General features: G+C 40.7%; 1 protein-coding gene across 1 annotated transcript; it reads left to right on the plus strand.

Annotated features, from left to right (window-relative positions):
- The first annotated feature begins 2,681 nt into the window (after window positions 1-2,681).
- REXO2 (RNA exonuclease 2) lies at window positions 2,682-13,088 on the plus strand. The gene is made up of 7 exons (XM_077893584.1): window positions 2,682-2,907; window positions 3,814-3,897; window positions 7,051-7,128; window positions 7,740-7,851; window positions 9,209-9,317; window positions 10,662-10,715; window positions 12,651-13,088. The coding sequence occupies exons 1-7, from the start codon at window positions 2,761-2,763 to the stop codon at window positions 12,778-12,780; spliced, it is 714 nt and encodes a 237-aa protein (XP_077749710.1). The 5' UTR covers window positions 2,682-2,760; the 3' UTR covers window positions 12,781-13,088.
- Window positions 13,089-14,905: the final 1,817 nt, after the last annotated feature.

Below are 14,905 nucleotides of genomic sequence, written 5' to 3' on the forward strand. Positions count from 1 at the left end.
AAGTGAAATAAGCCAGACACAAAAGGACAAATATTGTAGGATTCCACTTATCTGAGGTACTTAGTGTAGTCAAATTCAGAGACACAGGAAGAATGGCCAAGGGTTGGGTGGGTGGGAATGGAAAATTAGTGTTTAATTAATATGTATTTTCAGTTTGAGAAGATGAGAAATTTCTGGAGATGCATGGCATTTATGGTTGCACAACAATGTAAATGCACTTAATGCCACTGAACTGCACACTTAAAAGTGGTTAAAATGGGAAATTTTATTTTACTATAATTAAGAAAATCAAAGTAAAAGCAATGTAAAAAAATAATGATTTCCCAATTAGGGGAGAGTTTGTGTGGCCTTGGCCATGTTCTGCTAGAAACATTGTCATTGATTCTGTTGGAAACATCAAGGGCTGACTACCAGCCATGCTGAGAAGCTAACTCAGAGCCCTGCTTATTCTTATTTAGACACTAAAAAGTCCAGATAAATGTGGAATGCTGTGTCTGAACACCTTTTATCTGATCTCTGCCCCCTGGGGTGACAATTGAAGCAGCTTCTCTGTGTCAGTGACTCACAAGGGCTCAGATTCTTTGAGTAAGAGATGTTCTATTGTCACTAAAATGACTTCAAACACCAAAGTTTATCACGGTCTGTGATATTAGAGGACAAGATTTCTTATCACTATAACCTTGTTAATTAACAAAAGCAATTTTTATGGGACCGGAACAGAATTGAAAAAAACAAAGTATCTGACAGAGTGGTGTGGAAAAGACAAAGAGATGATTGAGCCCGCTGTGGGATCTGTGCAGATTCTAGTGTTTCATGTTCTTGTGTCTGTCCTCAGATACATGGGGGGCACGGAGTCGGTGGGGGGGCATCTGTGAATTTGGTGCATACGTTGCTCTGCTTTGGGACCTTAAGATCTTTAAGATCACCAATGCAATGATATGACACACAAAACCCAACAACTGTTAAGTCTCCTTACATTATAGCACCATTTACCTAACGTGTGTCTTTTTCGTCATAAAGTACGTTACTATGAAAACCTAAGTCTGAAAAATGTCCACACATAATTTTAACTACACAGCATTTTAAAATTAAGGTCATCCGTTTTTAGGATATAAGTTCTTAAATGTAAAATAGCATTTTCTAAGTTGTGATTTCTAAGAAAACAATGTTCCAGTAATAGCTCTGAAAGCAAAAGGTGTTCTGTGAAAATTTAAAGAACTAAGAATCCTTCAGAAGGATGATAAAAAGCCCAACTGATAAAAGTTTCTGCACTCCAATTGATTCTACTTTCTATGAATCAAGTTAAAAACGAAGGGGAAAAAAGGAAGGAATGTAGACTCTTTATCTTATAAAGTAGGCTACACATGAGTAAAAAGCTATAGCAAAACAATGTGACTCATCAGGCAATGCAGTTATAATGTATACAGGCTGTGCACAATAAAAGGCTTTATGAAATGTGCAATCTGTGCACACCATTTCATGACCCTTCAAAGAGTTTCTATGTGCCCTGGCAGGTGGTGGGTTGGGTTACACCAAAGGAATTGCAGGTGATACCCAGTATACTACACTGTCCTTACAACTCTGATTAGGCAACAAGTTTCTCTCTCACAAAACCAGCTCACCAGGTATGAATTACTATGCGATGGACCACAAGCTCTGTAATTAGTGGCAATACGGCTTTCAGAAAAAAAAAAAAAGAAAAAGAAAAAAGAGGGTATATTAATTCCAGGCCAGGCCAAGATGCGTGACAAAGTTGCACGCTGCACGCGGATTTGCTACTGAATAGCCAAGATTTAAGAGACTCATGCAATTTGACACCACAGGGTCCACTGGTTCTGTTGGTGGCTCTCTGGACTCCTGGAAATGATGGAAACAATAGTTACCTCTGACAGATACTTCGATCAAAACCAAAGCCGATTGCAGAGCGAACCAGCTGTTTCAGTTCATTTTGATTTGCTGCATAGGTTCCTTATGAAAGGACGAGATTTAAACTCCGAGCACTTGAAAGGGTGAAGCAGGAAGTCCTTCCCATTGACACCCCACAGCTGAGCTGATAACACAGACCACCTCCCTGCATCAGGAATAAGGAGCGACCCTTTGCCAAAGAAGGAAAGTCTTACTGAACAGGTAACGTTCAATCCCCCCTAAAGGGATCTCACGCATCTCTAAAGGATTTGACAGTAGTCGACTTGGCCTTCTAGCCTAAAAAAGCAGCACACCGCAGTCCTGCTGTATGTCGACGAGATAAATACTCAGTGTGGACCTGAGCTGCAGGTAAGTTAAAAAAAAAAAAAAAAAAAAAAAAGGAGGGGGGGGGGCAAAAAGGGCAAGGATATATTTGGAAAAAAAAAAAAACAGTTCTTTTTTTTTTTTTTTTTTTTACCAAATAAAGTAGAAGCTTTCTTTCTTTCTCAACCAGGCGGTTTGCAACTAATCCAAAACTCAGGAAATAACTCTGCGAAACGAATAAACTTAGTTCAGGAAAACATGCGCGTCCAGTAACATCCGAAAACACGTGGCGGGGGTGGGGAAAGCGGTCGGAACACCACGCGAGACTCCAAATCCCATGACCCCATTCGGCAGGTGAGCCGGGCTGTGCAGGGCCCGCCGGCGCACTGGATGCTGGGGCTTGTGGTTTGGGCTCCTGCGCCTCCCCGCGGGTTTGCGACGTTTAGCGACCATCGCGCCTGCGCCCGCGCCCGCGCCGGCTGGGAGGCTGCGAGGCTGCGAGGCTGGGGCCGCGGCGGCTCGCGCCGGGTGATGCTAGGCGGCTCCCTGGGCTCCAGGCTGTTGCGAGGTGTGGGTGGGAGCCGCGGGCGGTTCGGGTCGCGAGGTGTCCGCGAAGGTGGCGCAGCCATGGCGGCGGGGGAGAGCATGGCTCAGCGGATGGTTTGGGTGGACCTGGAGGTGAGTGCGGCGGGCGGGGGCGGGGGCGGGGGCGAGGGCAGGCGGGCGGGCGGGCGGGGCAGCGGCGGGGCCCGGGGCGGCAGGTGGGCGGCAGGTGGGCGGCAGGTGGGGGGCGGCGGGCCGGCGGGGCGGGCTGTGCGCTTGCTTTCCCGAGGGGACGGCTCCTCCGTAGGGCTCCCCCGCCCGGGTGCCGACCCCCGCCGCCGTGGCCGCTCGGGGCTCGGGGTCCCTGGGCTGGACCCCAGACGCCCCCGCCCCGCCCCCCCGCCCTTCCGCAGCCTCCCGGGACCCTGGCTTGGTTTAGCCGGACCGGACTCCAGAGATGACTCAGCCTTACCTCTTCTCCCACAAACGAGAAAACTGAGGCCCGGAGAGAGGATGGAGCCCCTTCAAGGTCACGCTGTTAGGTCCTGAGTGGGGACTAGAACCCAGTTCTGATCCCTTTGGGGTTTCCACACTCCTGCCGAAGCCTCCCCCCCTCCTCGGTTGAACCTCAGTTTTCTTACCTAGGAAATGGGGGTAACAGCAGTGCTTTCTACACTCGATGGTGGTGGAGATCAAGGCGCGTCATTGACACGAAAACTTTGTGAACTGCGGGGATGTAGTGATGGGAGTTGTCTAACTCTCACCAAATTGAATGCTGTCAGCACTCAATTTTGCTGACTTTGCATCCGTCCCACAGTAGAACCGGGGTGCCGGACATATAGCAGGCCTTCGGTAAATATTTATGGAATAAATGACTCATGTTTAGTGCCTCCGGGGCTTGCCAGAGAAGCATTATTGTCTCTTTTATCCTGGCAATGGGATATAAATGGAATATGCTCGAGGGAATTACTGTTAAATGAAATTGAGAAAAATAGACCGGGAAGATGGTTTTGTGTGTTTCATATTTGTTTTTGATTGCAGATGACAGGATTGGACATTGAGAAGGACCAGATTATTGAGATGGCCTGTCTGATAACTGACTCGGATCTCAACATTTTGGCTGAAGTAGGTGATGCCGTGTAATCCAGTCATACTGTTTATAGAGTATTAGAAACCTAAATCCTTTCTCCCCCCCCCCCCCACATCTCTTTATTTAAAAAAAGTAATAATAATAAAACTGAGGTACATATAGGTTAACTTCCAAAGGAATATGCTAGGTCATAGTAGGGTTACTTCTGGAACCAAAGTAGTCTATCTCACAATCTGGTTATTTTTCAATAATCCACGCCCAAAGTTACAGAAACGTATAATGCTCTCGTCTACTGAGACCTTACTGTGTGCTGCGCACAGTTCTAAGTGCTTCACATCTCTACTCTCAGTCTTCACAACAACTATAAGGTTGGTAGTTAATACTCATTTTATAGAGAAGGACGTTTTGGCACAGAGGTATTGGGTAATTTGCGCGGGGCCACCTGGCTCATTACTGGGGGAGTCAGGAATTTATCCCAGGCAGTTTGAATAAAGTGTTTCTAACCAATAAGAAGACAACCAGCTATTGTATCAGGGTTAGTGACTCATGCCAGAATTATATTGTCACCTTATTTAAACCTATATTGTCACCTTAATTTTCACTTGACTCTCTGTGTCCAGTTTCTGCCTTCTCAACGAGGATGTGTGCTTGTCTAGATCTGTAGTAAGACTTTGGAATTCCTGTTGATAAAGAATCAGAATAGTCTCTTGTTGATTTATTGGGCATGATTAAGGTTTTAACATGCTGCTTTTAACTGAAGTATTAAGCAGAATAGCACACCTGTTGCCTTTTGGACACTTAAGAGGCATTTGAGAAGTGTGCGAGGGCATCTGATTGGTAGTGGGCCTGGAATTGGTCCCTGGTCTCATATTGTCAGCAGTTTCAGAGGCCCTAAGGAACTCCAGAATAGGAACACAGTAGGGATGTTTGTGGGAAAAGGTTAGTCCTGTTAGAATCAGTTCCCAGAGAGCGGGAATGATGTGCTCCCTACATCAAGTGGATTTCATAAATCTACAGTAAGACTTCCACTTAGTAAGCAAGGGATGGGAGAAGGCCTGTATAGATGAATTGCTACTTTTGTGGAGTACCAGGCATACATCCTGGAGTTACCACTTGCTACATCAGCTGGAGGAAAATCATGAGACTTGGTGTTTCTCATTGTAACAAGTAGCTCCTGTGGTTTTTTTTTTTTTTTTTTTTTTTTTTTTTTAGCTTTATATAAATAAAGTTCTGCGTTTTAGGTTTGGTTGTTTTTTTCCTGTCACTTGGAATTTATTGCGGATGAATAGTGAAGAGAAGTGTCTTTATTTTGTGAGCCCTACTTACCCTTGGCTGAAGAAGAGTTTTTCCTTTAGACTGTTGATATAATGTGAAATACTGACAGTTTAATGGACCAGTTAGTTAATATGTACCCTGGAGGAAATTTGGGTCTGTATTCACACAGCTGCAGATGAGTGTAGCATTTGTAAATAGACTCAGTCAGATGAGGATAAGAATGTTAAAAAAAAAAAAAAAAAAAAAATGCTCAGGGGCTGTTGGCACTAAAGTGTCATTTCTGTGGAAAATATGTTTTATTCTTGTGTATGAGTCTGAGGAAAATGTTTTATGCTGGTAGAAGAACAAACATCCTACCCTGAAAATTTTTCTGTAGGTAGCTTAGTGTGCCAAACTGGGACCTAGAATAAGTTAGATTGCCTTAGATTAATAGTTTGCTTTTCCCATCATAGTTTGTTAAAAACGTTTTTTTGTTGCTTTTTTTTTTTTTTTTTTCCCAATATGAAGTTTTTGGTTTTTTAAAAAGCATGTCATCAGAGCAAGTTTTTTGCTTCTTAAAAGATTGCCTTGACCAGTTTTCTTATTTGGCTGAAATTCCTTGTTAGTTGTAAGATGTCAGATAGTCAAATTCGAGCCATCTCTCTCAGGGATCACAAACTATTTTTACCAGCTTAGTAGGAATAATGCCTTGGATTCATAAAGTACTTTTCTTCCAAAAAGTTCAAAGAACTTTGATGTCTGTAATTTCTTTTATCTTGTTAAACATCCCGTTGAGGAAAGGGGGGCGGTTTGTTATCACTATCATACAGGAGAAACTATGCCCAAGATGACTTGTTTTAATGCCACCAGTCAGGCTTCTGTTATTGCTGGGACTCTGCCTAAGACACTCAGAAGTTCTGTGTTCTGTTAAGTGGAACAGAGAATTTGGGACCAAGTGTTGCTTTTTTATCCCCCCAGATGTTGCCAGTTACCTTTTTTTTTTTTTTTTAAGACTTTTTAAAAATGTATTTATTTTTTTAAGATTTTATTTATTCATGAGAGACACAGAAAGAGAGAAAGAGAGGGGCAGAGACACAGGCAGAGGGAGAAGCAGGCTGCATGCAGGGAGCCCAATGTGGGACTCGATCCCGGGTTTCCAGGATCAGGCCCTGGGCTGAAGGCGGTGCTAAACTGCTGAGCCACCCAGGCTGCCCACCAGTTACCTTTTTAACTTTTTGATCTAAAAGTGCCATTAAAATTAAGCAGTATAACTTTATCCGAACTCTATTTGTATTTTGCCCTGTTCTGCTGCTGCATCCTATTCCCCAAAACTTGTGTATTTTCTTGGCATTTTGTATGCATATATAAATGTATGTTTTTTTTTTTTAACATGTGTACATGAAATCACATGCACGTATATACTGTTCTGCAATTGCTTTTTTCACTTGGCAATATAGACACTTTCCAAAATGAACTCCTAATTAGAGGTTGGCAAGCAGTTTCTAAAAAAAAGACTGGTAAATATTTTAGGCTTGGAGTGCCACATACTACCTATCACATGTTTGTTTTACAACTCTTTACAAATGTAAAAATAATTCTTAGCTTACTGATAGTAAAAAACAACAAAAAAAAAAAAAACCAAAAATATACAAAGGCTGGGGCTATGGTTTGCTGACCCTTGATAGACTACCAGTGTCCTCTGTTAATAGGCATTTCACTTTTCAGAGGTGTGTATGTGTGCGTGTGTGTTCAGTCATTCCTTTTTGTCATTGTAAACAGTGCTGGAATGAATAAGGACTACTTAGATAACAAAGGGCCCTCATCTCTTTCTCTGCCATCTATATATTTAATCCTGACAGCAGCGTAAACTTTACCTCAGAAACCACGGTTATCCCTGTCGATTCTGGATGACTAATGGCTTTTCCCATCCACAGGGTCCTAACCTGATTATAAAACAGCCAGATGAGTTACTGGACAGCATGTCAGATTGGTGTAAGGAGCATCATGGGAAGGTAACATTACCAAATAACAGGAGTGCTGCTTTGGGGATCAGTAACAAGCGTGTTGCTCCCACATCTGAATCCTATACCATTGTTGGATGGGATTTTAAAAAGGGTTAGAGGAAGATTGCTTGGCGAGCCTGGGAGACTGCTTGCTTGTTTACCTGTCATCTTTGGGACCTCTCGAGATCATCTCCTCGTGAATGTTCTCTTTTTTCCTCTCCTGCATTCAGTCTGTCGCGAACGCATTGTGGATTGTCAAGCATTGCTCAAATCAGTCTTTTGGATAAGGTTAGACATCAACTTTCAGAGAAGGGGGCGTGCTGCTCACCTGTTAATAGTTGTTTCATCCCAGAGCTTATATCCTTGGACTTTGAGCACCATCTTTTTTGACTGTGTGGAAATGCTATTAACAATCAGGAACATAGCTTATATGACCTGGATTCTTTAAGAAAAAAAAAAAAAATCAGTGCAAAGATGGCAGTTTCAGTTTGAACTTGTGCTTTATAAATGGTCCATCTATGGTTATATTTGCCCATTTTAGAAGTGAAGTTTCATTTCTGGATGCCTTTGAAAACTGACTTGATGTGTTTCTGGTGGGGGCTGGGGATTCTCTCTTGCAGTCTGGTCTAACCAAGGCAGTGAAGGAGAGTACAATGACATTGCAGCAGGCAGAGTATGAATTTCTGTCCTTTGTACGACAGCAGACTCCTCCGGGGCTCTGTCCACTTGCAGGTAAAATCCAATCCTATGTATACCTTGTAGATAGTCTTCCATTGTAGTGGTTCAAGAGACTGCAGTTCCAGAAAGATCAGCTAAGACCATCATGCCTTTCACTTACCCTGATTTGGATTATACATCTTAATTTTGTGTTCACGTTTCTTTGTGTAATTTGTAACATGAGTATTGGGGAAATGCCCTGAAACCCGACATGGGATCTGGGGTACATAGACTCACTCAATAATATTTCCTCTCCTATTTTTATCATGGAAGAATTTCACATGTACAGGAGAGTTGGATTTAGTAACGGTTACCCTTGCGCCATGTTTGTTTTCCCTCTGGTTTTTTTTTTTTTGTTTGTTTGACATTTGAAAGTAAATTGCAAGCGTTTTGATGTCTCATTCCTAAGTACTTCATCAAGCATTTCCTCAGAGTAAGGACATGTTCTTGTGTAGCCACAATATCAATATCATGTTTAAGGTAGTTAAAAATAATTCAGTAATACCGTTTGAGATCTGGTCCACATGCAAAATGTCTAATTGTTTTTGAACCAGGACTCAATCAAGACTCATGCATTCTACTTGGTTATGTCTCTTCAGTCTCTTAATCTAAAATGTCCACCTGTTTTTATTTTTTAATTTTTTTCCTGTGTAACATTGACTTCTTAAAGAAACCAGGCTGGTTCTACTAGGATTTTGAAAGTCCTGCCATTGTCAGGGAAAAGTTAATGATCTGTGGAGGTGTATTTGTATTTGTATATGTAATTGATGTAATAACTTACACTTTCCTTAAATTTCACTTAAAAAAAAAAGTTTAACTTTACCTCCTAGAGCATATATTGTATATATATTTTCCCTCTAGCTAGTGTGGCTGGTGTCTATTTTAAAGTACTTATTTGAAATTTAGTGTTTTTTATATAAATTACTGTATGGAAACATGAATATGGATATGATTTGTTAAAATTGGAATGTGAATAAAGGTTTATTTACTTAATGTGGTTCAGTTAAGTTTTTAGTGTTAATAGTGTGGATTTCATGACACTGGGAGAAAATTTGCACATCTGGTATGATCTGAGAAAGTAACAAATAGATTTGTGCATTATTTTAAGTATGTGGAATGATAGATTTATCCTTTTGTCCGTAGAGAGGCTGTTTATAAATATATTATGAGCTAGACTGACTAAATACTCAGAAGTCCGTACTTGTAACCAAATCAGATGCACTCAAACCTGATTTAAAAGTTCTGGGATGCTTTTAGGAATTATCTGAATTAAAAAAAAAAAATCTCCATTTCCATACCAGTTAATGAATTTTTATATCCTGTTGTATATTGCTAGAAATACACAGATGCGGTATGCTTCGTGTCTTTCTAGGAAATTCAGTTCATGCAGATAAGAAGTTTCTTGACAAATACATGCCCCAGTTCATGAAACATCTTCATTATAGAATAATTGATGTGAGCACTGTTAAAGAACTGTGCAGGTAAGGGCTATATTTAGGACACATTAAATTGCCTCATTTAGCATGTTTTAATTGGGAATTTGTGGAAAGTAATTGAACTGTAGAACTGAGGGTGCCCAGTGGGTGAGTAACTTCATCCCTTTCTCACTTGGACAGGTCCTTAATTGATTCTGGACCGGTGAGAAATGGGGGAAACAATGTCAAAAATCTTTTGTATAAATTTCATTAGTCCAGAAAGTTTATTGAGCACCACTCTGTGCCAGGCATTGGCCTATGTGCTGGAAACATGACAGATGAAAAGCCTTAAAATGGCGTAGAAACTAGTGGGGTGACAGATGTGTAAAAAACACACCTGACACATATACTGTGTGGTGACTTCTGTAATGGAAATGTGCATATTGAATATTGAAAGCACCCAAGGGGAAAGGCACCCCTCCCTAAATGTTGGAGGGAGGAATGGGAAATTGGGGAAAGCTTTACATAGGAAATTTAAGTTGAGATTTGAAGAGGAGTAGATGTTTTCCTGCCATTTAAGTAAAGAGGGAGGGAGGATTCCAGAGAACGGGCAGAAGGATGAAGAAATGAGGGCTCGGGAGGATAAGGGAATTAAATAGTTCATCAATGTGGGAGTTCCAAGCACACACTTTGGAAAAGGTGGGATCTGAGGCCAAATGGCATAGGGCTTGTGTGGTGGGCTGAGATGGTTAATGTAAGGGATAGGTTCCTTTAAAAAAGTGTAAGTAGAAGGAGTAGATAGGATTAGATCATTCTAATTATAAGGTGGCAAGAAAAGAGGGAGGTAAGAAAGGAGACTTTTGCCTTATCGGAGAGAGAAGAATCAGCTAGGGATATGGCACTTAGGTTGCAGAGAAAGATGCAGAGAACGTCCCAACTGAGAAGGTCACTTGGCATGGTAGAGAAAGAAAAGCTCTAATGCAATTCTAGTGTTTCTGTTTTGTACAGTTAGGTGGATGATGAATCTATTGAAAGATAAAGGGGGAAATAGGAGCAAAAGCAGATTTGGTGGATGGGAGAAGGGAGGTCTTGAGGATAGTGTGGTTTTTATAAATGTTGATTAGAAGTGTCCGATGGATCTGTAGGTGGAGAGGTCTAGCAGGTGGTTGCCTGTCCATGACAAACGAGGTGAGGGCTGGAATGGAATGGATCTAGGAATCCTAGACAAGGATGAGCTTACCCTAAGAGAATAGGATGAAGAGAGGGTGGAAGAGAGTCCCCTGCAAGGAAGCATCTTGATAGTCACAACCCAAAGTCCTGTTTCCAGTGTTAATAAATAACTTGAAGGAGGTAATTATCCAGTATATTTGAGACAGTTTCCTTTGAGAGTTCCATTTTTGCTGTGTATAGACGCTGGTATCCAGAAGAATATGAATTTGCACCAAAGAAGGCTGCCTCTCACAGGTAAGTTTGGGTCCTTCCAAGCGCTTGACATGCACATAATCCCGAATTCCTGACTGCTTAAAACAGTATCTCTTCTGCCCTCTCTTGGGGGGTAGGGGGAAATAAAGGTCAATTGGCATAAAGATAACCTTCTTTTGCTAAGATTATTAGGAATTCTGGTCAGGATTCTAGTATTCTGTTCTGAGATATGCAGCATCATATGTCTTTACCACAGTTTTAAAACTAAAAGATAGCTTAGTTTATAGGTGTGATGAAACAGTCTGTAATCTTTCTAGTAATGAGCAGTACTAAGATTCTTCCCCCACAAGGATATGAATACTTGTAGCGACTTAAAATTAATTAGAACACTTTGTGGACAGTTGTGTAACATAGTTACTTTGTAATATAGTTACTTTGGACACTTTTGAGGGTTTTTTTTTTTTTTTTTCAGATCTTTTTTATATTATGTCTATAGACTCAGGCACAGGTACACAAGAAATTCGAAGATCTTGTTTATCTAGTGTCCTGTACTGGCTTTTTTATTTAAAAAAATTTTTTTTTAAATAAATTTTGTCATTTTTCAGGAGGAACGTAAGACTTGATTGGGGATTTAGCAGCTGGCTATGGAGGACATTTATTTAGTTCATCCATGTTCTGAGTCCCTACATACGGTTATAGGCAAACAGACCAAGTCTCTGCTGTAAAAACCCTGGTATTCTAGTGTTTCCTTGTAGGGGTAGATTACACTGACCATTGCACAGCAACACAGGTTTAGAATACCTAATCTGAAACAATTAGGGTTTGATGTCTTTCAGAATTTTTCAAGCTTCAGACTGGTAATAGCGTATCTGTAGTGTTTGCCGTTATATAATATGCCATACAAGGTCTGAAGAAGCATCCCATGATCAAACACATTGATGATTCTGCAGCAAAACATACCGATATGCACACCAAATGGCATTACTAGGAAGTATATACAGCTTCATGTTAAGATCAGGTTTTGCCACATAGTCATAAAAGCCCTTTGGATTTTCAGATGTTTTTTGGATTGAAGATGTAGGTAAGATACCTTATACATTGATTTAGTCAGATTGTATATTCGACAGTCTGAGCTCTCTACTGCATATCCAAGACCAGGGAAGAAAGCAGAACTCACTTCAGTCACAGCAATAACCATTATAAAACTCTCGCACTAACATGAGTGCAGTTTATTCTGTAGAAGAGGCCTTTGGCTTATTGTACAGAGTTTACTGATTGAGCTGCACACGGTTCAGATAATTTTGGTTACCTGATTTTCAGACCTCAGCAGATGAGAAGCAGCATATTGGAGTAGAAGAGAGGCTATTCTAGCTGGTTGTAGCACAAATCTTTGCCAGAGAGGAAGTAGATCCTCTGTAGCGGTTTGGTACTGTCGATGATGTTTATCATGACTGAGTCGTGAGTTATGTTTGCACATGTCCATATATTTTGTGTAGGGCTGTCAGTATTGCACCATGTTTCCCAAACTCTGTTCCATGAGCTGTTAATGACTATTCCACAAATGTGGTCGATTAAGATTTAGAAACACTGTGTGTAGTACAGCCTCCCCTTGGAAATTCGCAATACACATTAGTATATAAAATACTTTGCAGAGAAGTTCAAGAAAGGAATGCTTGATCTAGGTTTTCCTAGACTTACTTGACACTAGAATTCTTTTTTTTCCCCCCATAGAACACTTCACCATCTTGAATAGGACAGTTAGGAGACTTTATTTGATAAATTTTAGGAAAATTTTTACTCCAACTCACTTTAAGGAAAAAAAAAACAAAAACAAAACTTAGATTTGCTTTATTGAAATGTTCCTCTTTATGATGTCAGATAGTGGCATTTACTGTCGTAAGTCTTGTTACTGTGTAAGAAGTCCTTGTTGATTACTTCCTCTGTGGACATTTCAAATCAGTATGTGTTTGCTTGTAGGGCGCTTGATGACATTAGCGAAAGCATCAAAGAACTTCAGTTTTACCGAAATAACATCTTCAAGAAGAAAACAGATGAAAAGAAGAGGAAAATTATAGAAAACGGGGAAAATGAGAAGACTGTGAGTTGATGGCAGTGCTCATGCTGTCGGCACATAGTTCTCGGGAAGCAGCTGCTGGTAGTTGCATTTGGTTTTCTGTTTTGTTCCTGCTGATTGCTTGGCACAGCACCTTCTTTCACTTGTGTCTCCAGATTATTCAAACAGACATCACCTGAAATATCATTTTTCTCCTAACATTCTGTTTTCATTTATGACACAGCAGCATCTCTGTAAGTACCAGGTCATGTCCATCCCTCGGTACATATCTGCATTTGCTTTTAGACCATTTCTTTTGTTTAATAATAATAATAATAAAGCTAGTTCTATTGAAATGCAAACGTTTTTGTACCATCTATTCTTTAGTAGTTTGATGACTGGTACACCACTGGAAAGGGTGGCTTTTTGTCAGTGGTATGGCTAATGTTTCAGTTCTCTTAATGATGTCAGGAATGGGTTACTTTCGTGTGTGAAACAGGAGATGAACTTGTCCTGTTCTACCTTTATGTGTCAAGGATAGATTCAGAGAAGTGAATTTGGACTCACTGTTATAGTTACCAAAGTACCAGAGCTCTGGTTAGCTACTTTTCACTGTACCCAAGAAATTCAAGTCCGTTGTCAGAGAGGGATTCCTTAACTAATAAGGTTTACTGAATAGATATTATGTGTAAGGCTGTCACTGTGCTAGTTTTCTAGAACATTGGTAGCCCTGGGTGCAATGCTCTGTAAGTATTTGAGATAGGTTTTTAGCCTGAATATCTTAATTCCTAATTTATGTACTTCACAGCACAGTGTTAAGGTGACTCCTTAGCCAGGGTGTATGTTAGAATCACCTGTCTGTAGAATACAACTCACTCTGACAAATGTCCTCTTAAGACAAGAAATCAGAATTGAGAAAGGCCCATAGGTGACTTCCGCTTGTCCCAGAGAACCACAGGATCTGCAATTGCATTCCCCAGTCCATTATGACCATTATAGGAACATAGCAGTGTGCTCCTACTGTGTAAGGGTAGCAGATCCAGAAATCACTAGACTGTAGATCACAATTATCATAATTGTATGTACTAAGTTGTTTTCGTTTTGCAACAACCGTCTGAGGTGAGAAAGATTTCAACTTTTTCCAAATGAGTGAAGTAAGGCTCAAAGTCATTAAGTGTAGTTAAGTGTAAGCTGATGAAAACATCTGTCTGCTGACTTTTCTGCATGGGTTTTAGCTCATGTGCCAACTTCAGTGGCTTGGAAGACAGGATTATATGATAGTCAAGGACAGAGCTCTTGAATCAAACTCTGACTTCAGACCTGAGCTCTGACACTTACTGAGCGGCTTTGCCAGTTCATTTCTCTCAGCCTCAGGTTTCTTATTTATAAAATGAAGATGACGGTATCTAACTTAATGTTAGAATGAAATACTTTTCATACAGTTCTGAGTTCGGTGCTTGGTACACCGTGAGTTACCCTGTCGTGATAACTAATGTATAGTGATCATGGATTCATTCAGTCCAGGATCTCTGGGAAATGGTGCAGTGATTGATTAGCCAGGGTGGCTGGGGCATTATTTTAAAAAAAGTGCTCACTTAATGGCCTATGATTGACTATGTGTTGCTGATTGCTTCACTACCAGTGTGACCTTGCCTTCATGCCTCCCACTAAATTTGGCAAGGTAGTCTTTGTCCTTACTTGGATTTCAGGAATGTTATAAATTCTAGTATGAGAATAGATAGGAATACACTGGGCTTGGAAAAGGTTCCAAGGAAGCCAGATTGCTGCCATTAATGCTGTGGGGTTCTCCCCTACAGCTGGTCTGCATATCCATCAGGTTAATGGTTTGAGCCCTACTGTTTAGTTTTCTTAAGAATTTTAGCTCCTGATGCTCATTTTAAATCTTCCGTCCCATGAATGACCTGCTCACTGATTTAATTCTCTGTTCCCTATCTTCCTAATGTAGCAGTGTCCCTTAACGGAGCACATGTTAATTTTTAGCAAGACAATCGGCAACCTGTGAGATAAGCAAATCTGGTCTGATGCAGGTCTGTATGAAGGCATGATGGTTCAGTGATCAGTTCGTTATTCATTAGTCTGCTTAAAAAAAAAAAAAAAAAAGAAATTTAAATCGGTAGTGCTAATTTCACAGGGGATTCCTGAAGCTATGAAGTAATTT

This window comes from Canis aureus, chromosome 3 (assembly GCF_053574225.1).
Source record: "Canis aureus isolate CA01 chromosome 3, VMU_Caureus_v.1.0, whole genome shotgun sequence".
Lineage (NCBI taxonomy): Eukaryota > Metazoa > Chordata > Mammalia > Carnivora > Canidae > Canis > Canis aureus.